At 41.1% G+C, this 23,682-nt stretch overlaps 1 protein-coding gene across 2 annotated transcripts in view; it reads right to left on the minus strand.

Annotated features, from left to right (window-relative positions):
* Window positions 1-4,839: 4,839 nt before the first annotated feature.
* Window positions 4,840-23,682, minus strand: part of Zcchc7 (zinc finger CCHC-type containing 7) — a 192,357-nt gene continuing 173,514 nt past the window's right edge. For both annotated transcript variants that reach the window (XM_052718355.1, XM_052718356.1), the window contains exons 7-9: window positions 11,492-11,587; window positions 8,235-8,352; window positions 4,840-6,418 (exon numbers count right to left, since the gene is read on the minus strand). In XM_052718355.1, coding sequence (XP_052574315.1) covers window positions 5,988-6,418; window positions 8,235-8,352; window positions 11,492-11,587 — 645 coding nt within the window. In that variant the 3' untranslated portion in view covers window positions 4,840-5,987. The remainder of the gene's footprint in view (window positions 6,419-8,234; window positions 8,353-11,491; window positions 11,588-23,682) is intronic.

A 23,682-nucleotide genomic window follows, 5' to 3' on the forward strand; every position in this document is an offset into this window, starting at 1 on the left:
TTGTTCAGCCAAAACAGTGATCCTGAGGCTGCTGGGAAGGGGCTGAGATGTGATTTCAGATGAGTCCTGATAACCTGGGCCCCATCGAATTTTAAAGGCCTTAAAAACAAAAGCTCTCCGAGGGCAGGGAACCAGCCTGAAACATGGGGCTTCTCTCACGAGCAGTGGATCTTGGTTGGGAGAACAGTTGTTTGCTTCTCTTTCCCTCCCTCCCCTTCTCTTCCCCCCTTCCTATCTGGGACCTTGCACACACAAGGCCAGGCTTCCACCACAGAGTTACAGGCTTGGAGCTTGAAAGGAGTCATACAGTGTTCTGTGATCACTGATTCCACTCTGGCATTACAGGTGGTAGGTCTTTTTTTCCTTACACAGCTTTCCTGAGTGTATCTTCACTCTCCAGCCTTCTTTCTGAAGGGCCTATAGCAAACCTTTCCATTTGTAAGTATAACCTCCACCCACCCCCATTTTGGTAACGTCATGCACAGAACAGGGTGGGGCCAGCCAGTTAAATTCATTTACTGGAGGTTAGCTTTGTCGGCTCCCTCACTGGGTCCCAGGAGCAGGACTAAAAACTGAGGTGGCTTTATCTCTTCAGTTTATGAACAGATGTTTCAGCCCACTCTCTACATCTAGAACCCTGTTCTTTGAAGCACTGGACTTACTTGTGTAGTGTGTCCTCTGTGCAAGCTACAGCCCCCTGATGGCACACACCTACACATCTGGGTCATCACTGTACTGAGTTCAGGGTAGTGCCTGGCCCTCAGCAGATACTCTACTCAGATTTGCAGCTTTTCTAAGCCAGGAGAAAGCTGGAGTTCTTCAGTGTTAGATGCATTATGGGGTCACCAGAGATGACCACTCAGTTTACAGCCAATTGAACGCCTTTATTCCAGCTAGTTGGGACTAAACAGAAGGATCTGGGACCCAAGCACAGTCCTTCGTGTTTAGGGAAGGTTTGTAAAGGCAAAAAACAAAACAACCCCCCCCCCCCACCAAAACCCCCATAACCTGTATTTCTCTGGGTAGCTACAGGGAGAGGTTTTGTGCAGGCAAGCGGTTTAGCAGAAGCTAAGTGGATAGCTGGATGAGGAGGTTTGCAGAAGTAGACAGTCCTCCCCGCTCCCTACCTGAGACAGGGTTCTTCTGTGTAGCAGTCCTGGCTGCCCTGGAACTCCCTTTGTAGACCAGGCTGGCCTCGAACTCACAGAGATCAGCCTGCCTCTGCCTCCCTAGGGCTGGGATTAAAGGTGTGTGCTGCCACCACCTGGTTCAATCAGGCAGTTTAACAGAAGCTAAGGTAGGTAATTTTCCATGGATTCTCCATCAAGAAGATCAAAGTTAAACCTAAAATGGCCTCAGCAAGAATATAAACGGGAGGAACCTCCACATTCTCTGGCCCTGTCAAGATGTTCAAGTTGGCTGACTGGTCCCTGGTTATAGAGAAGCCCAAAATGGGCCATTTCTAATTGGGTTATGATGTAAAATTCAAGTTCTTTGTGGGTTCTCTGATGCTCCAGGGGTAAGAACTGCTGGCTCTCATTTATTTGGCTGTTTTTCCTCATTTGTTATGTGTAAGCAAGGGTGCAGTGAAGCCATCAAACTAGACTGCCACTTGGGTAAAAGGAAAAAGTTTAACTGCCAAGGCTGCCTCTCCAGGTTCAGAAGACAGCAAAATGGCCAGTTATAAGGGGTTGAGGCAGGAGGAAGGTGTGTTATCTGGCATGGGGCTTCGATCTGTTGGAGGTTTGAGTTCATAGGGAACTAGAGATCCTTTCTGGAGGTTGAGAGTTTTACAGGGTGGGGAAGAAAGTAATGGCTTTTCCTGGCAAACACAATCCACTTTATAAGGTTTCTGAGGAATGCTGAGTGTTTACTGGGTGTCAGTGTCCACCAGCACTGAGGCCAGTGTCATTTCAGATGCTGTCTGCGACACTGTCATTTTGTGGGGTTGGGACCTAAACAGTATGCAGATGATGCAGAATCGAGAAAAGATCTGTGGGAAGAGCCTGCTGCTGAGGCCTGGGGCCAGTGAGCAGCCCTCCAGACCAGTGGTGGACACCCTGTTTGTGATCCAGTTTCCCTCTGGCTCCACACAAGCAAAGCAAATAGCAAAAATGAAGATGGCTCATGGACTACTGAATGAACCTTGACCTCACCAAGATCTTCCAGATTATTCCCAATTAAATGAAAACAAAACATCAAAATGTTTCCAATGGACAGACTAACTCTGTGAAAGTGCTTCTTTTAAACTTTGGGTTTTGATCTACGTATATACTTGTGAAGCTATCACAAATTATGTGTGAGACACACACACACACACACACACACACACACACACACACACACACACACACACACGAGTTTATAATCCTTTCTCCTGCTTCTACTAACCATCCCTGGCCCCTTGCTACTATAATTAATATTTTCAGTAGCATTTTGTGAGTGACTGGAGTTATTGGTAACTGGTTGTGCTGGCTAGTCTTATGTCAACTTGACATAAGCTAGAGTTAGCTGAAAGGAACCTCAATTAAGAAAAGGCTTGGGCCGGGCGGTGGTGGCGCACGCCTTTAATCCCAGCACTCGGGAGGCAGAGCCAGGCGGATCTCTGTGAGTTCGAGGCCAGCCTGGGCTACCAAGTCAGTTCCAGGAAAGGTGCAAAGCTACACAGAGAAACCCTGTCTCGAAAAAACCAAAAAAAAAAAAAAAAAAAAAAAAAGAAAAGGCTTGGAAAAGATTGGACTGTAGGCAAGCCTGTAGGGCAGGGAGGGGCCCAGTTCATTGTGGACGGAGCCATCCCTGGGCCGGTGGTCCTGGGTCTATAAGAAAGCAGGCCGAGCAAGCCAGGAGGAACAAGCCAGTAAGCAACACCCCTCCAGGGCCTCTGCAGCAGCTCTTGCCTCCAGGTTTGTGCACTGACTTCCTTTGATGATGAACAGTGCTGTGGAAGTGTACGCCAAATAAACACTTTCCTCCCCAACTTGCTTTTTGGTCATGGTGTTTCACCATAGCCATAGAAAACCTAACTAAGACACTGATGTTGGTAACTGGCAACTGGACAAATCTGACTTGCTTTCTTATTACAGTGCTCATCGGAACAGCTGCTTCCCGCCCTCCTTTTTGAGATGGAACCTTACTGTATAGTTCAAGCTGGTCTAGAACTCTGCATTCTCCTGTCTTACCCTTCTGAGTGCTGGGATTACAGTGTGGACCATCATGCCTGGTTTGTGCCCATGCTGGGGATTGAACCGAGGGCTTCATGCATGCTAGGCAAGTACTCTACCAACTCAGCTACATCCCCAACCCTCTCAGGTCTTGCTTTTAAATAAGAACCAGAGTAGTTTAGACCTGAGCTCTCCCAAGTGCTGTAGCCATTGCCCATGGTTCCCACCCTGGTGGGAAAAGTGGGTCCCTCATACACAGGTGTGGACCACTGCTCCTTCTGTGGGTCTCTCCTGGTAAGTGACCTGCAGCTACTTTGGCTTGGCTGGTCTCCAGCTCTCAACCTAGGAACACACACTCCCCCTTTCCCCCAAGACAGGGTTTCTTTGTGTAGTCCTAGTTCTGGAACTCACTCTGTAGACAAGGCTGGCCTCGAACTCACAGAGATCCACCTGCCTCTGACAGGATTAAAGGCATGCACCACCACTAAAATGGCTCACATTTCCCTTCTTACAACCCCTACTTTACTAGGTTTTCTGGGAAATGTCTGCTTGATCCCTTTTAAAAGCCTTTTAGGTGTTGGAGAGATGGCTCAGCAGTTAAGATCAATGGCTGCTCTTCCAGAGGACCTGGGTTCAATTCCCAGCACCCACATGGCAGCTTACAACTATCTATGACTCCAGTTCAGGGGATTCAACACACTCACACAGACATACATGTAGGCAAAACACCAATGCACATAAAACAAAAATAAATTATATTTAAAAAAGCCTTTTGCTTGATAACTGTCATGGTGGGCATGTGCAGCACTCCTCTCTCTGGAAAGAGAATGAAACTTTGACCCAAATCATACACCAGCCAGCTTTATCCTAGAGCTCTGCATGGCATGATATGTAAACCACATTTTACAACCACGGGTTGCTTCTTTAAAATGGTAAGATCTACTGTAAGATGTGGGTCTGGGCTGTACTTTCATCCTGGAGATGGCGCCTATATCTGGTAACTTCTTTCTTGGATAGCACCTAGCTGTGTAGCCTATGTTGGCCTCTAATTTAGAATCCCTCCTGCTTTAGGCTTAAGGGTACTGGGATTACAGGTATGTACAACCATGTCTAGATTCCAGTGACCTTATCCATGTCCCACGAGTCTTCAAATTTCATTCTTCCATTAACTGACTTCCTTTGTTCCCATACCACAATTTTGTATTTACCTATTCCCAACACCTGATTTTGCATTGTTTATCCTTTAAAACAATTTTATTACTTTATGTGCACTCCTGGTGCCCTCTGAGGGGAGAAGAGGGTATCAGATCCCAAGACTGGAGTAACAGATGGCCGTAAGTCCACGTGCGGGTGCTGGGAAAGGATTCTGCCTCGTCTTCAAGAGCAGCAAGTGCTCATAACCACCCCGAGAGAGAACTCTCTAAGCCCAGCATCATGCCAAGAGATTCCAGTTTCTTACCTCTGGCCCAAACTCCTTCAACTGACGTCATTCTATACAGTCCTGACTCAAACCTGATCACCTCAGCAGGAAGCAGAACAGCACCAGGGCGAGTGTGGACAATTTACACTAAGGTTCATTGGGAACAGAGAGTTCTCTCCAAAGGTAACAGCTGCTCCAACTATAGACACAACAGTTGCATACTTAACCACGAGTAAGATAAAAATTTTAGAATCAACATTACAAAAATTGTCATATTTTATTGATCTCATACCAGTTCATTCTGTCAGAGAGCTTGTGTTTGGACAACAAGGACATTTAACAAAATTTATAATTATTAAATTATGTGCACATGTGCATTTCTGTGTGTGGGTATTGTGCATGTGAGTGCCGATGGAGGCCAGAGGTGCTGGGTCCCCTGGAGCTGCCTAACCTGGGCTGGGAACCAAATCTGGTCTTCTGGAAGAGCAATATGTACTTTGAACTGCTGAGCCATCTCTCCAGCTCTAGACAAAGGCCCTTCTGATTCCAGATTATGGTGGATTTTAGACTAGAGTGACTTCTTGTAACAGCAAACACATTTACTCACTGTTTCAGGCATTTTCTTTTTCTTATTCTAACATTAGGCTTTCACAAGTAAAAAAGGCTCATGAGTACAAAAGATTCTGAATAGCTTTGTGGTATTTAAAAAGATCCATGAAAACAAATTAAGGTGGGTAATATTTATCTCGATTTCTTGAACTATAGCAGTGAAATGGTAAAAACAGTCCCACTGTGATTATGCTAAAGTTTGAGGATGCCTCTTATGTGTCTCAGGAATCTGTCTTGCACACCCACACTGCAGATCCTGTATGGGAATTCTGCTATTACCTCTCCTCTGTCTCCTCCAGGTATCAATAGTGACATTTTCATTTTCACAGCCAGCCTTTGATATTCTGTCCAGAGAAAGATTCCAACAGCTTCTGAAGCAAACAAAGCTGGATTTGGATTTTCATTGATTTTCCAGTGTTTAAAAAAAAAAAGAATGCTAAAAAGGTGGTGATTTGTTTTATTAGTAATAATCTCTCTTCTAATGCGCTTTTAAGTCCTCAAACATTGTAGATGAATTATATCTTTAGAGCTTGTAATTTTCAAAGCATTTAAAAAAGGTTTTCTTAAAAAGACAGTTTTCCTACCTCAAGTACAATTTCTATAGGAGCTGAAACTCAAGTTTGCCCTCCTACCTAATAAATAGCCTGCGCACATAGAACAGAGTTCTCTGTGACCTCCGCTCAGCAACTCTAGATATGGCCGAAATTAAGCAATCAAAACCCAAAGCCTCCCTTTATTTAACAGATAATAGAATGCTGCCACAATGGTCTAACGGGGAAACCAGGTCAGAAACCACCTCACAGCTTCGTTTTTTTCTTCCTTTGCTTAATAAGAAGTGAGTTATCATTGCTGTCCTCCTCCGTGTGTTTCCTCCTCTTCAGCTTGCTGCGCTTGCTCTCTCTGAGAAGCCGCTCTTCTCTCAGCCTGTAGCAATGGGATGAATGGTGACGGGACCTGGATGGCTTTTGGTTTGCAACACTGCCCGAGGAGTGAGCTTTCGAGCCCCTAGGGAAGTCTTCATCCACATCACCACGCCGGTGAGCCCACCTGTGCTTCTCACCTTCTCTATTCCTGGTCCTTTCCTTGCGGGTTTCTTTATTTTCTTGAGGCCACCTGCTGCTTTTCCTCGAGGAATGGCTTTTTCTCATGTCATGGTGGCCCCTCTTATCTGTCTCTTGCATGTGTGGTCTTTTGAACTGCCTGGGAAAATCTCCGTTTTTCTGGATTTCTGGAAGACATAAAAGTATTTTGCCTCTTTAGTCCATGCAGAGTTCTTGTATTCTTAGAAGACATTTAGAAATGTGACCAATACAGTGTTTTGAAGAGCCCTTTAGCATTTATGTTCTTTAATCCAGTGAACATACGTTTACAAGGTTAAACAAAGAAGACTAGAGCAGCAGGCCTGGTCATTCTCTCAGCCCGGGGGGTAAAAAGCCACGTCTGACTGCTTCTAATGCCTCCAGTGATGAAGGGGCAGCCTGAGAGGATAAGGTGAAGCAAGATCTAGAGAACAGCCTTTGGACGGTCTCGTGTGACATTACCCCCTGAGGACAAGCCTGGCCACCCCACTGTGAGTGGGTGCCACACTGCCCAAGACATTATTCCTGCAGAGCAAAGGCTGCTGGGCGGGGTGTGATCTGTGTGCACGTGCTCCTGTGCACACGTGCTCCTGTGCACACACACACTTCGGAGCTCTCAGCGCCAAATGACGCCGCACCTTGTTAGGACTTGACATATTTATTATGAGCATTGGGTAGAAATGCTTGTGACAGCAGGGAGTGGTAGCTGAGGCTAAAATGAAATGTGAAAACTAACAGAACCTTGGACTATTACAGAAGTGGTCAGTAAAAATGTCCAGCTTAAAAGTTGAAGCACAAAACAAGAAGTTCCCACGATCACAGCGAGCCTCAAAACGGCTATGTACTTGAGTTGTCAAAGCTAACTAAAAAGAAAAAAAATGATTTTTCCGAGTATAATTTGTAAATGCTCATTGTAGAAAACCTGAAAAAAATCCCATAAATTATAAAGAAAATATGTCCAGTCACACACCCTTCAATTCAGAGCTGACACTGTCATGCCTTTTTTGGGTACTCTTTCTAGTTTAGTGACTGAGTGCCTCTCAATAGGCTGTCATTTCTCTACAGTTGACACCAATTTCATGGTGAGTGTATAAGTCATGCAGGTAGGAAGTAGCTCGTTTTGAAAAGGGACTGAACTTAAGAGAGTCTAAAGCCAAAAGGGGAAAAGTTAAAAATGCTGAGTCAGAAAAGAATTCAGAGAACAGCTTGAAAAACACACAACTGTTTTATCACACAACAGGAAAGGTAACTTGGGAACACATTTTGCCCACAGCAAGGAAGAACAAAGACAGAGAAAATGGACTGAAACAAGATTTAAAATGTTATTCTTTATTATTCTAGGTTAATTCTGTGTAGGTGTGCATGTCTGCATGTGGGCCTGTGCACATGAGGGCAGGTGCCCATGGAGGCCACAGGTGTTAGATCTCCTGGAGCTGAAGTCACAGACAGCTGTGAGTCACCACCATGTGGGTGGTAGGACTCCAACTCAGGTCCTCTGGAAGAGTAGCCAGTGCTCTTAATCACTGAGGTGAAGGGAAGCACAGAGGTGGCTGTGGGACTGGAACCCTGCCACAATGGTCAACTGTAAGAACAGCCTTTGCAGGGGAAGTCCCAGAAGTCCCCAGAAACCCTTTTGTTTCGTGAAAAATGTTAGACAAAGGGGAAATAATTATTCGTCAAGTAGAAAAACTCCAAAGGAATCTTTTAACTCTTTGCATAGACAGGTAAAATATTCCTAGGAAATTTCTGAAATGCTCTGAGAAAAATATTGTGACTAGATTACAACATAGGATTTTTGAAGTAGAGTTTGGTTTCTGGAGCTAAAGAAAGTTTTAGTTTTTATAATTATTAAAAATGTTTTTGGTGCTAACCAATGACCTCCAAAATAGGCAAAGACAGTATATAAAAAAGTATAAATTCGGGAGCCACTGCGAAACTGATCTAACCAGAACTTTAACGACGAACCTTTCACTTTCCGCTTTATTCTCCGATCTCTCTGCTGGATCTCGTATTTGTCATCATAGTAGTAGATGAACGGAGATGTTGGAAACGTCTGGTTAAACATTCGTCTTTCTGTACACTCCTACAATTGTATTTGAAAGAATGACATCACAAGATTGCAATGCTCAACAAACCTTTCCACGAGCTTTTGGGCTCCACTGATTAGAGCTGAGTCCTACATCACTAGCACCACAGACAATGGCTGCTGGAGTAGTCTTTTGGACCACCCAACCCAAGAGCCCTACTATGCATCTATGCTATTCCTCCAGGCCTGGATTTCTCCCCTTCTTGACTAAGGAACCCTTTTCTTTTTTGTACTCTCTGCTAAGCTCCTTCCCCAGTTTGAGTGAACAGCACTGAGGGATGGGTGCCAACTCCATCTGTCTTGTCCTCCATTTGTCTTGTCCTCTGGAGTTCACTGGCTTTATGTGAATTATCTGTCCTTCCTTGTCTGTTTCCTCCAGCAGCCTTCCCATCAAATGCTCCTTCCTTTTCTTCTTCGTAGCCTCAAGCTGTGGCTGTAATCTGTTAGCTCTTTGTTCTTTCTCTAGACACACTGGCCGGCTTATCTGAACCCAACATTCACTAGTTACTAGGGCAGTGAGTCTTTTTACCTAACCATTTCTTATGAGTGCATGTCATATCCTGAGCATATTCTTTGCTCCCTCTGCCCTGTTCCCTCTTCCTCCTGCTCCTCCCCTCTACTGCCTCCCATCTGTCCCCCTTGTCCCTGGGCTAAGGGGTCTAATGTGAGGCGGGTGGTGGGCTGGATCTACTTGGAAAATGTTCCTGGGTAATTCTGAGAAGCCTCTTTTCTTTGCTCCCTCAACCAAGTTGAGATCATCTTTTCACTCGTTTCTCCTGTGACTGGTCTTCCATGTCGACTGCCCCACCTCGGTCTTTAACTATTCCTCTACATACTAGGTGACGGACGCCAATGGATGCAGCACGAGAAGTGGAACATCTCTCTTTCAGAAAGGCTGTACTTTGGGACTTTCTCCCCTGTCTGCTTCTATCATCTTTCCTGAAGTTTGTTTACAAATGCTAGCATTTCTTAGCTAAGTATTCAAGAAAATCAGAATGCCTTCAACGGTATGTGAAATACCCATACAGAATTTAGCTGACTCACCATATAAATCAATAAATGAATCACCTTATGGTTACACTGAAGTCCTAGCAATCGTGAGACACTGAGTCAGTACCCACACCAACATACCATTTTATTTCTCCCAGCCCCTCACCTTTTCACATCCTCCTGGAACAGCCTCTTTTTCTCAGTGCCTACTGCTGTCCCTGCCTCTCTAGCTAGAATGAATGGAATTAGGGAAAGGCAACGTGAAGTGATTCAATAACACCATCTGAGGGCTGAATCTCTGAAACTGACAGGGAGGGGCTTGGACATCTTTCACCACTGGGGTAGCCTGCTCTTTGGATATTGTTCTGTCTAGACGGATGTAACTACACAGAGCTATATCGTATCACAAATGTTTTCCAAAGCGACATGTAAATTATATTTTGATTATCCACATCACTGGTCTCCTCCATTAACACAGATAATTGATAGCTGGCTATATAATTGATCTTCTGTTCTGGATTAGCCACACCAATGATCTTCTTCATTAGTGCTGGATAATCTAGAGTTCCTTCAACTATGGCCGCCAAATTTGTTTTACTGTAAATTGAAATTTGTCTCAGTCTAGATTTCGGGGATAAATTCCAAATGCTCTTGATATTCCCATCTACATTAGCAGCAGTGACTAGTAAACAGGAAGCATCCAACTGTAACTGTTTTTCTTTAATTGATCAAACATAAATGCTAAAAGTATACTCTTTTGCTTTAAAGAGATAAGCAAGCACATAAATTAAACACCTGTGTAATGTGTGTGGCAGTGGATGCCTAACATGAGTCTGTTTCCTAAAAGCTGGTGTGCACAGGGCAAGAGAAGATCTAAGGATGGTAATTCCCTAAAAGAATCTTCTCTAGTTAGGTTTTCAATCTGAATTCTACAGAAGCGAAGTCAAGTATACTGTAGGATCCTGCTACCTATTAGTGGGTTTGATCACATTAGAAATAGCATCTGAGTATCAGTGCTGTACAACTTTTTTGCTCTGGAGATAAAGATTGAATGCCAGAGGGGGGAAAAAAAGAGTAGTTAAACCATCTGGTTATCATGAACAGAGTAAAAATGACCACTGAGCGTCAAAGCTTCATCCTAGCTTCATATTCTACCTGTCACCCACCCTGGTTCCTGAACATGGAAGATAAACTCGACTGTTCACAGGCTCTGCATAGCACATTTTCTTCTCCTAGCCCTTCTGTCACTAGGACTTTGTGGTACTCCCCAGGTCTGGACTAGAAAGGTGCCCTAGCTGGAGTTAAGAAAGGTAGTCTGCAATACTACCCACTCTACCACTTGTCTCTATACATCGCCGTGGAGGAGTCCTGAGTCTCTGCGGGTTTTCTTCCTCCCGACACAGGGCCTGGTTGACTTGCTTACTTTGGGTTCTAGGCTGTCAGGAGCCTATGTGGGGAATGGGAATCCCTGCACAAGGATTTCTACTTCTTGTGCCACTGTTTTTCCTCTTTGACTTCATGGTTTCCACAACGTATGGGTGAGAAGCCTATTCCTACTGGGTCTTAGCTCTGGGATGAGCTGCTACTGTTTCATGTTTGAGGGGCAACTGGCTAGAGGACACTCACACCTTACAGTAGGCAGCTTCTTCTGCTCTCATACCTGTACCACAGCTTGTCTTTTCAGTTTGGACTGGCACAGTATCGGCCAGGAGGGAATTTAGGCACTTGGGGAGTAGGTGTGTGAGTCAATGCTGTAACCTGTCTTTCTATTACTGAATGTCAGAGGTTGCATGACAAAGACTTAAGTGAATGTTGTATCAGGGAAAGCTGAAGAACTAAGCCGAAAACCCAATAAACAGTCTAGTAACAGTCAATATAAGGTGGGAGAACTCTTGGTCAGACTAACCTTGTGAGCTAAATTTGTTTTCAGTATATTTATAAGAACTACAGGAATACGCCTCGACAGTTATTCTTGGTAGAAATGGGAGGAGTGGAAAATTAAAAATTAGTGGAAAATACATCAAATCTTACCACTGAAGGTTAGCTTATAAATAGTAAATGTTCCGAGTTTTATTCATTTTGAGCTCATTTTTCAGCAACCACTCCCTGACAATATGCCTTATGTCCAAATGTCACTCAAACTTACATGTCCATAATGGCCTTTCTGTGCACAGTTGTAGCAATACACTAATGCTGATTGTCCAGAAGGGGTCTTTGGTTTTTTAGGTGGTCCAGGTTTGGTCTGCAACATAAATATTTGTGAGAGTTTAATACATGTTAAGGAAAAAGCCCAAACCTCAACCTTTCTAAAAGAGCTCTTAGGTAAGAGAACCCTTAGTGATCCTACTTTTTAGAGTTTAGTGGGCTCATGCTGGAGCCTAGGAAACAAAAACATGTAAGGGGTAGACAGAGGCTCATGAAAGCAACAGAGAAGGGAGGCTTCAAGGCTCAAGGAGGCTTCAAGGAGACACAGGAGGACAGAAGCCCAGGCCTTAAAGAAGTTTCAAGGAAGGTCTGACCTACACTGCCAAGTACAACAGAAGCCTAGCAACATCGGGACAGAGACACTGCCATCACAAGTCAACCATTCACAGGAGGCTTACTGTGAGAACCTGGGAGGGCAGAGAGTAGGGTAGGAGTGAAGGGAAGCATGGAGAAAAAAGTGTGTTACACAGCTAATTTATTAAATTCTACATGTGTTTTCTGCATTTTCAGCACGTACATTGTATTTCACAATAAGAAATGTTAAGAAATTGAATATAAATTGAATAAAGGGAGAAAGTATATATTATTATTTTGAGATGCATGAGCAAGAAAGGACAGGATAAAAGGGGGAGTATTTAGGAGGAAGAATTAGTTGGTGGAGTTTTAAATGGGAGCAACTTGATCACGTAGGCTAGCTGAGATGCAGAAAGAAGGACAGAGCAAACCCCTAGAAGGTGGTGGACTTCCCCAAGGGGAGGAAAATGGAATCTTATTTGCTCCCTTTCTGCAGGCTTGAAGAGGCACAGATGGGCCCTTTGGTAATTTATTTCTCATGCTTATTGGACTTCTATAACAAAGAGTGCTAGCCTGCCTACTATCATTTTTACGTGATGTTGCAATCAGGTGGTTTGGGCTGCAGGGGTAGGGGAAGTTTTTGATATAGAAAAATAGTGTATAGGTATAAAATCTCTCAAAACCTTACTTTAGCTCTCATGTCTTAAAAAGGGAAGCTGGGTTGCTAGTTACTCTTCAGTGCTGTGATCAAGCAACGAATAGGCAAGGGAGGACAGCTGCATCATTGTGGGAGGGTGTGTAGAGCAGCTCACAGCATGGCAGACAGGAAGGACAAGGGAGGACAGCTGCATCATTGTGGGAGGGTGTGTAGAGCAGCTCACAGCATGGCAGACAGGAAGCAGAACAGTAATGGAAGATGTCAGGGCAAGACAAAACCTCCAAGGACACACCCTTTCTAACCTTAACTGATTTTCTCCAAATATACAAACAGCCCCACCAACCTCCCAATAATCTATTCAAATTCTGACTCTGTTAATGATTTAAACCATTCTTTAGGTCAGAGCCAAAGATCTACCCCTCAGACACCAAGAGGTGTGCCTTACTAAGTTCCTAATTGCTATTAATCCAATCAAGCTAACAAGTCATCATCAAATTTGAGGAAAACAATACCCCAACAGTCTTTTCTGCTGAAAATGATCATGGTACACAAAAAGGAATTTATAGCCTCAGCTATTACCAGTTAGGATATAAGAAAAACACAACTATTCTAAAAACTATTAAATAGATTTTAACAGGGATGTACATAGGCAGGCAAGTGTCACTGCAGTGGTTTAGACTTTTCTTTTAGGTAGTGGAGCACCAGGAAGTTAGTAAATTATTACACAGTAATATTTTTCCTTATCTCAAAAAAAAAATGGCTGTTGTTTTGATATGAAATAAAACTGTAGCTGTGATTATACAGAGAGAAAACAAAACCCAAAGAGATACGGTAATTTTTTTTAAAGGAAGAAGTTATTAAAAGCTATTCATGGTTTGGGCACGGTGGCACACACCTGTAATCCCAGTACTCAGGAGGTAGAGGCAGGAAGGTCAGGAATTCAAGGCCAGCTTCAGTTACACAGCAAGCTCCAGGCTATATGAGGCCCATCTCAAAAAACCAGAAAGAAGAAGAAAAAAGTTAATGACATGTTATGACCCAAGATGAAGCCTATGAAATACATAGGATTTAGCAGTCAGGAAATTGTAGGTAACTAGAAACTGTTGTTGAAAGCAATTTCATTTGAGTGGATGGGGCAGAAGAGAGACTGTAATGGCTTTGTCCTAAGTACAAACAGTGAAAGAAACCTGACTGTGAATGGAAGGGAAGGGAGCAAGTAGAATACAACCCAAGTCCAAGAATGGTTCCATCAGTCATGTCTGTCAGAGTCCTGAGCACATGGCATAAGTATCATACATTTTCAGCAATTCATTACAAATATTGACTGCAGAATCCATGTCAGATACCATCCTAAGGTCTGGTATTAAATATTAGACAGTGATAAGTAGTATGGATTAAGACAGTGAATGAGTCACTGCTGATGACTTAGACCGATTTGCTGGTGGGGACCCCAATTTGGAAAAAATTAAGCATCTGAGTGTGCTGACTGACCCTATTCTTGGCAAAGTTCCAAGGCAAAGACAAGCCTGCCATCTTAGAGGATTTAAAAAAAACAAAAACAAAACAAAAACCTGTACCTTGAAGTAGAGCAGGTGTGGAAGAGGAGGTTCTAGAAGGTGAGGAGGGGTCATCAAAGACCAAAGGTGGAAATGCCCTGTCTGTATTTTAAGTGGCATGGAAAGCCAGCAAAGGACTGGATGCTAATAGTAGGTAGGTAGGGAGGTACTCAGCAACCAGCTGGCAACTTAGCAGGGTGTGTAGCTGATGATAAATGGAACCGACCTCCAGAATAAGAAATGCTCTCTTAAAAGGCACATCTCTGCTGACAAGTGGCTCTCTTGTTTCTGTAGATATATAATACATTCTGTCACTAAGGTAGATGGGCTTTACAGGGTGTATCCGTTTCTTACTCCACCTGTACAATCGCTGGATGATTAACAGAGCCTCATAATTGGTCTTGAAGCCCCTGTCTCTGTAGCCTATTTTCAATACAAGGTCATCTTTCTGGTTTGTGACTCTGAATGTGCCACTTCTCAATCTAAACTGTAACAACTTCTCTTCTCACTCAGTAAAGACCAAGACTCTTACAGTGGGTCACATTTTCCCTCCCTGTAACCTCGCTGCATGCCTCGGTGTGTCTCATCACCTCACTGGCCTCTTCAGCGTTCTCTGAACACTCTATACAAACTTCCTTCCATCGAGAGTTTAGCACCACTGTTCCAAACCAGCTACAAGGTAGTCATTATCCTGGTAAGGCCTCCAAGTGATGCTCCCTATACCCCTTTCTTTTGAAAAACAAAACAAAAAATTACTCCCCTCAAAATATGTCACATCTTACATACTAAGTAGTTTATTTGTCTATTCAATCCAACCCTATCCACCAGGTAAGGTGTCACATCTTACATACTAAGTAGTTTATTTGTCTATTCAATCCAACCCTACCCACGAGGCAAGGAGGAAGTTGCTCACTGTTGGATTTCACCTCCTGGAAGAGGGTTAGGCGTATGGTACAAGTTCAGTAAACATAACAAATGAATGAATGATGAGTTAATACATATGTAGAGCACATGACTCACAAAAAAACCTTATGAATTTTAGGTATTGTTAATAAAAATTAGATACTTTGGGAAACTTAATTTTTATATCTCCAAGGGCAAACCTATAAAATCATGCCATGATATGCTAAAAAGCTTGGATAATTAATAATAGTTTCTTTGATATACTTCATGTTGACAATATGGTACAAACTTGGAAAACCAGGAGGAAATCAGTGATGTACAGAGAAGAGGAACTCAGCCTTCCAGTACCAGAAATAAAGAAATACTTCTTAATCAAGATTTTAAAGCATGTTTCATATTGACAATTGCTATTTTATTTAGAGAATAATATCAAATACAGCCTCAATGTTCATTTATGCCTCTGGATAGAGCAAAACATTTGATGTTCATTCAACTGAATAATGTCACTAGTTGAAAACTTCCATTATTACTAATAAAAATAGCAGCAGTATTTATATTGTTATGAAATTCTACACTGTTTCACAATAATTAATTAGTAAACGACTTGACAAACACTATCTACATGCTCTCATTTTAATAACTAGCATGTACTAGGACTTAATAGGAATAAAATCAGCCTAGATCTTACCTAATTAGAGCACACTTCTATATTAGAATACAGTAGTGAAAACTCAATAATGACTTCCACTGGACAAGTCTTTATACTGTTTCAAGAGTTGGAAATATAAAATTCTGACTCAATACTTAGGCCTTAGAACATGTCCTCCCCTCTGCTCCCCATATGGATTTAGCCAGGGCTGTCCTGAAACTCATTATGTAGACCAGGCTAGCCTCACAGAGATCTGCCTGCCTCTGCCTTCTGAGTGCTGGGATTAAAGGTGTAAAGTGGTGTACTTCACCACTCCTGGTGCATTTCTTTATTTTAAATTAACAGTAAAAGTCCAATTTAAAGCGGAGTATGTCAGCTGATTAGCTCTAGATTCAGGGTTCTGTCATTTGGGCCTGTACTATTGACAAAGAGTTATGTGAGGGAGTGAACATAGTTTTGTTAAGGCTTTCTGAAAGTAAAATGTTTCTAAAGACTTTGACCCAATGGATATCAAATAAACTATTTATGAAAGCAGGCTTTTTTTTTTTTTTTTTTTTTTTTTTTTTGGTTACAGACATTTAAATAATCTATATTTGTAGGGTGATATCTTGGAGATTACTTTACTATCAATATATAGAAGTAATAACCTGGTAGATAGCATTACCTATGAAAGGTCCATCCCATCTGCTATTCTTGCTGAAAGCTTTTCATGCACCAGTAAACTCAGTAAATATCAGAAGATAAAGCATAAGCCGACCACGCCATGGATTCACTCCTAATGTCTCCTCCAAGTGCAGCCTGATGCACCGATTACAAATGATTTTCTTCTAATGTCACTTTACATAACCCTTTTTTCTGCATGAATAGTTAGTGTGGAATGAATGAATGAATGCCATTAAAACAGTTAATCATTATCTGGGACACTGGCCTTACTCCCTTCACTACTAAGAATCTCCATGACAAAGGCCAAGAGATCAAAATGCTAGAGCTGCCTCAGTGTCCTATTTCTAACAGTAATTTTTTATGCAAATAAACCTGCTGGGCATCTCCCTCTGTGACCTTGGGCTGCCCTTATCTAAACTGACTTTGATCCAATGAGAGCTTACATCTAGTTGAAGCTCATTACTATACAGGATATGCAATCAATTTTACTAATTAAAGGGAATTTTCTACTCTTGTGACTGAAAAAAATGGATTTATTTTTATAATCATACATATGCTCAAAGACAAGACCATATGTTTTTATTTATCAAGACAGTTTTCATATGAACATATTTTAAAAAGCATATTAAATGACTGGGGCAAATATATGTATAATCAAATACAACACCAAGGAAAGTCGAGATTAGCTCAAATCTTTCTAAATATGTTGCATTTGCATGTGTATCTCTTAAAATGATGTAATTTTCACATTTGAGAACAACCTTATTCATTCCAACTATTTATAAATAATTTTATTCTTTCAACAAACTAATATTCAACCCCTTCCTTAATACTGATATTTTAAAAACCTAACCCCAAAATGAAATAGGCTTTCTCAATAAAATGTTATCCCATCCAAAGGGACACTCATTCAAAGTCCATTAGCTGGAGTGATCCTCTGGCATCTATTTGACATTGGAGCAGAAAAAGTTTGAATTTTAAATATACTTCTTTCCTGGTAGTGATGCTGACTTTTCTTAGCTACCCAGTAATGAGCAGAGGTCTCTTCTCTGTTTTATTTAGTTTATAGCAAGTAAGCAGGGAAGAACAGGTGTGGGCCCTTTCCTCTGACCCAGTAGCTAGATCATCAGGATCCAGACAAGGATGAGCATCACTGTCATCATCATCTGGGGCACAGAGGGATGGAAGGGGAACTTTAAAAGTTGGGCAGGGATTTTTTTCCCCCTGGAAACCAGGGTTGAATTTGTGACGAAGCACCATCTGGGAACCTGTATACTGGCAGTGTGCAGGCTAACACTTTCTGGTGTTGGTGTCTCTGGTGGCAGATCCTCCACCTGTGACCTCAACTCCAGGCCTGTGTCCATTATGGCTTTGGACAAGGCCTTCTCCTGGTCCATGTTCTCGTAAATATTTACAGTATTACTTTTCTTTGAGGATATTGGGAAAAATCTTTGCTCCAGCTAAGACAGTGTTTTTTTTAATGAAAGTTTTAATTTTTTTTCTTACTGAGAAAAATAACTATTGCATCCCAGGAAACATTACTATTAATTTTTCGATACCCTTAAAAAGTATTGAAAGTACTATATATAGTAATGCATATTTTTTTTAATGTGTTAAAACTATGTCATATATCCAACAGACTCCCAATTCATTGGGTAATTCCTTAATTAGGCAGATTTTTGAAACATGTATTATGTACACAACAGACCGGAACGTCTCCTTTGGAGCATTTTCTAGTCTATCGGGTGATTACATCATTAAACCACACATGCTACGTAGAAAAATCCTTATGAAAATTCATGAAAAAAATGTACAGCACATCATTAGCATGCAGCAGGCATGTATGCTTTTGATAGTTTTCTGCTAAAAAAAAAAAAAAAAACCCTACATGAAGTAATTAGTTGAGGTCAAGACAGTATGAGACTGGTACCAGACACTGGCAAAAATGAAAAGTACAAAAAAATTGTACCTCTTTTGGTTTAGCTGAGAATAATTTACTTTATTGGCAAATGGATTCTTGAACACTGTTCATCTGAATTGAAGCAAAGTAAGAGTGTTGCTTTACTGACTTGATATTTCCAAAATACATCTAACTTCCTCCCTACTGTGCTCTTGAATATACTTGAGTTTTACAAACCCATGGGCTGAAAGGGTTGCAAGTGACCAATGGTAAAACCAGTAACTCGTCAAGGCCTTGCACTTCCAAATGCTTATGTATTTATGCCTTCATTTTATGTAATCAGAGTTTAAGACATTACATGGGTGTATCGTTTCTCAGTAAGCAAAAAACTGTTAAAGTAAGATGAATATGTATGTTACTGGCATAAATTTTAGTAGTGGAGTTGCATATTTATACCATTAACGAAACAACAGGCTATACCTAAAAGCTTTGTAAGAAGGAGCTATTAAACTGACCGCTTTCCAGCCTTTCTGTGAATGATGCACTTCCCACTAAAAACCCCAACAACAAAAACTGAAAGAAAAGCTCAGAGAACAATGAGCATATGCAAGACAGTAAGGAGCCCAGCAGTGCTCCCCAGTGAGCCCAATATTCCTGGCTTAAAGAGCATCCCAATTTTCTCTAAAGGTAGCGGCATTTATTCACTGGGCCATGGCTAATTTTACATGGAATGCAAAAATGTTAGTTTAAGTTTAATTTACCACCCTATTTAAATATTTCCAATGTAGCTCTCCAACTGCAGAGCTATCCCTCCGTCTATTTTAATTTTAAAGTAAGTTAGCATAGGGCTTCCTTCTTAATCCCCAGAGACTACCTACATAGTGACACAGACACACACATTTATGATGGCAACATAAATGCTCTTCTGAAGTAATGTGCAACATTAAGTGAAAATCGTTTCCTGGAAAGATATTATAGGTATCTATATTTTATTTGCCATCTTAAACATATCTGGGTCTTTATGGCCTTATTTTAAAAATGTATTTCCTTTTTATATTTCCTGGTGCAAATGGACTGCATAAATAAGCAATGTGCTATGAGGCTTCAGACCAGCCGATAAAACCTTTCAATTTTCATGCCAGCTTCTTCTTTTGTAATTCAAATCTGCCTGGAAACTGGCAGCTCTGAAAGCTGAAACAAGCACTGCCACAAATACCTTGTAATGCTATCGACCTTGTCTGCCCATGCAGTGAGGAAGGGGTGCGCATGTGTCTGCAGCCATCCAGATAACACAACTCATTTTTTTTGGGGGGGGGCATGAGGTGGGGATAACAGAAACCAGCCCCAGACTGCACCAAAAGCAGTCATTACCAGGCAAGCTGGAGAATAAGTCTCTTCAAAATACACAGTGCATTTAAAAACCATATATGAGGCTGAGCCACTGCTGTCATTACCAATTTTAATTTAGCTCCTTCAGTTTGCCAGCCAGATAAACTCTTTAGTGCAGTTTTTTAATCGATTTGCCACATTTATGTTTAAGATTATAGTAATATGGATAGGAGAAGGAATCACTTTTAGGGGAAATAAAGAAATAGATCCGCTTATCGGCACCCATCAGAAAGTTCATTAATCAGCTAGGCTTTGTGCCCTCTAAATTGAAAGGTTAAATAATCCTCTCAGGAATATTTCTCAGCCCCTCCACCAATTGTCCGGAGAGGAGCTGCCATTCATAGCACACGGGATCAGTGACAGGGTGTCTTACCACTGTTTGGACCCCAAACAATGACGGACAAATGGCCTGCTTTACAAAGAAACCTTTTAGTACACAGATGGAAAGGACCACAAGCTTTGATGTAGGGGAGGGTTGAGGAGGGCGTAGAGATAGGATATAAGGGAAGGGACAGAAAAGAATACACACATGTGTGAATTCACAGATATTTTTATCGACAGGTTTACTGTGGTAGAGTGTAAGGCACGGAAATCACGTTAAATATATATCTTCCAACCATATGAAATACTTATATAAACCGCCACTGATAACTATAGATTAGAACCATAGCTCTATTGTATTTATTAGTTAACACATGGGAGCCCAAATAAATCCCAAGCTTTTCATTTTGACTGTAACTCCATCTGACTTCTCCTCCCAAGCCTGCTTATTCTACTGAATACTGTTAGTCATCAGTCACAAAGGCAGAAAATCTCACAGTTTTCAAGGACCTGCCCCAGGGTAGTCTTGTTTTTTTTTTTTTTTTTAGAGTTACATTTTTAAAATTTAAATTTTATTTTAAGTGTGTGGGTGTTTTGCCTGCATTTATGTCTGTGTATGCCTGATGCCCACAGAAGCCAGAAGAGGGTGATGGATCCCTTGGAACTGGAGTTACAGATAGCTCTGAGCCATCACATGGGTGCTGGGAATCAAACCCAGGTCCTCTGGACCAGCCAGTGACCGTAAGCACGGAGTCATCTTCCCAGTTTTGGTCTTTTGTTTTTATAAGACATTCTGTCTTAGTCCTTGCTTGTCTTAAAATAAGGAACCTGGACTAGGAATGCTCTTTGGCGGGCACATACCTACCACACACATTGAGAGAGTGTCTAATTTGGCATTGTGTTTTTTTCTGAACCCATGCAAGAGCACAGCTGGGAGACTGCAGAGCTCAGCCAGCTCTCACATTTTGTGACGCTCTCTGGCTCATTTGTGGCATCGGTGATGTGCAGGCACAAGTAGTTTTACCTCAAGTGTAAAACCCTGGTATAGTTTTGGTTTCCCTTCCTATCTTATTAAAACAATCCCTCTCTTTCTTGTATAAGATACTATAATTGCTGTGAGCTGTTTGATTTCATATTATTCTCATTAGAAAGATTTATATAATTTGCTTACAATAACTACTCACAGGACATTGAAGTTATCAGTTAAAAACTCTGCACATAGTAGCTTAATCCATGTATCTCGAAGTGATGTCATCACTTATCTTTCTCCCGCTCTCCCTTTCTTACCTCTGCTTTTTTTAATGCTGGGGATTAAACCCAGTGCTAAACATGCATTGCATTTGTATATATGATATGTACTTTACATCGTCATTTTTATAGGAAAGGAAGTAACTTAAATCTTTTGTGATCTAATCTTAAATTTTTTGCTGATTTTCAGGTAAATCAAGTTAAGAAAATAATTTGTTTGCTGTACTTAATTAAGAGTTACTCACCTAAACCGGGCGTGGTGGCGCACGCCTGTAATCTCAGCACTCATGAGGCTGAGGCAGGAGGATCTCGAGTTCCAGGCCAGCTTGGGCTATATAGCGATTCCAGGCCAGCCTGGGCTACATAGCAAGACCCTGTCTTGGGAAAAAAGAAAAAAAGAAGTTACTCACCTACATTTTTCGAAACAAGTAAGACAAGTATAAGTACTAAGCAAAGGAGAACAGCTTGTGAGTATTGTAACTCCAGTAACTGCAAGAAGGAAACACGTTAGGAGACCAACAAGAGGCTGGTCCATGCTCCTCACTGCAGCAGTCTGAGTCTGGGCTAGGAACAGAGCCCATCTCAAGGTGAGGTGCCGCGGGCTTGCTGTGTGGAGCTTACCTGGTTTAACATGTTATGAGGAGAGCTGTAAAGTACGGCAGTTACCTCACTGCATACTCATTAAGTCCTGAGAGACAGGCACTACCACTGGTTTCAGAGAGAGAGAACTGAGGCTCTTCCGAGTTAGACATTTTAACCACAACCTCTGTACATACTACATGAAAGAATCAAACTGGGAACCAGAGCACAGCCCTGAGTTGGCATTCTTTTCCTTATACTGTGATACAGAACATTAACTCATCGATATGCCTGCCCTTCTGTCCAAATTTCATAGCATACTTTTCTAAAAAATACGGTAGTACAACTGTAAAACAAAGGAAATGTCAGAGATCCAAGACATACAAACACAGAGACTTTATTTTATAAACAAAGTTAGCACACAGCCCCAAACTTAGTTCTCCTAATTGCAAATATCTGTATACTAGCATATTCATAGGATGTAGGTATTTAGCTGGGAATGATAGTTCATGCCTGTAATCCTAGTTCTTTGGAGGCTGAAGCAAGAGGATCATTAGTTCAAGGCCATCCCAGGCTAGTCTCATAAAAGAAAACAAACAAAAACCTCAAGTGGGTATTTATAAGCACAGAGAGATTGCAAAATTATAAAGATGGACTTACAATACATCTAGTAGATTCAGTTATATTTATGTGTGTACACATGTACATGCATAATATAAATAGTGTACACATACATACTTGTTTTTCAAAAAAAGAAAATAAAGCTGGGCATAGTAGTTTATGCCTGTGATCCAGTAACAAGAGGCCAAGGCAGGAGGAACTGCCTGACTCAACACAAAAACAAAACAACCTGGTGGCCTTATGAGTAACTGATGGGTGTGTTTGTATGTATGAATTATTTTCACTAGTATAGACTTCTGAACACTCATATTAAATAACTCTTGTTTCTGAAAAAGGATCCATTCATATATTGGTAAACCAGTCAGTTAAAGTGAAGGTATAATTTAATCTCATATACATGCATGTATGTGGTATGTATGTACGTACGTATATTTGGATTACATACATACATACACGCATATAAATATAAGTCTTCAAGCTTTCTTTTAATTGTTCAATTCCTTATGACTTTGTAGCATTTTTCTTCATATAAATTACTGACATTACTTAAGAGCCAATCCTCAAATATCTGGAAGAAATATTTACAGATGTATAAATTCATATATAATTCCCTTGACTTTCTAATATATGAGGGAGTTAAATGATCAATGAATTTCAAGTTTGAAGTCAGATCAATCTGAGCAGTAATTCATAAATTTTTAGTCACTTAAAAAAGTGTTTTTGAAATCTTAAGTCAGTTTAACTTGTTTATTACAGAAGCAAGTGTAATAACAAAACACAGCTGTTTCAGAGACACTGCTTGTGGAGAGGTCAAGGGTACTTTCCTGATTCGTCACTCAAAGGACTGACCCACACTCTTAAAGACTATGCTCATCCTAACTGTAATTAATTAATGCAAGTAACATTGGTTTGTACACCTTATTTACATTTATTGTTGCACTGAAATATCCAGAGAAGCACACAACAGAGTCAGTTGCTTGGAATGTATTTTCAAGGAATGGCATAAATCACCTATTATATGAAAAATGGCCACTCAAATATGCTAAAATTATACATTTTATTTCTCTGTTCTGATTTGTAGGTAACCTGACAAAGTAGAAATTGCTTAACATTTCAGATGTGAAAACTATAATTTCTGGTATTAGATAGTATATGGTGGGCAAGTATAAGTTTGAAAAAATTTAGTTTAAGGGTTTATTTAAATTCACTTTCATTATAAAGTAGCATTCTTTCAAAGTGCAGGGTTCCCAGTAATAAAGAATAGTTTTCTCTGGGGTTACATGATTCATATATGTGTTTTACTAAGGAGACAGAAGAAAAAAAATCAAAGTGTGCCATATATTAAAATATA

Source organism: Peromyscus californicus, unplaced genomic scaffold (assembly GCF_007827085.1).
Source record: "Peromyscus californicus insignis strain IS unplaced genomic scaffold, ASM782708v3 Scaffold_5__1_contigs__length_169319896, whole genome shotgun sequence".
NCBI lineage: Eukaryota > Metazoa > Chordata > Mammalia > Rodentia > Cricetidae > Peromyscus > Peromyscus californicus.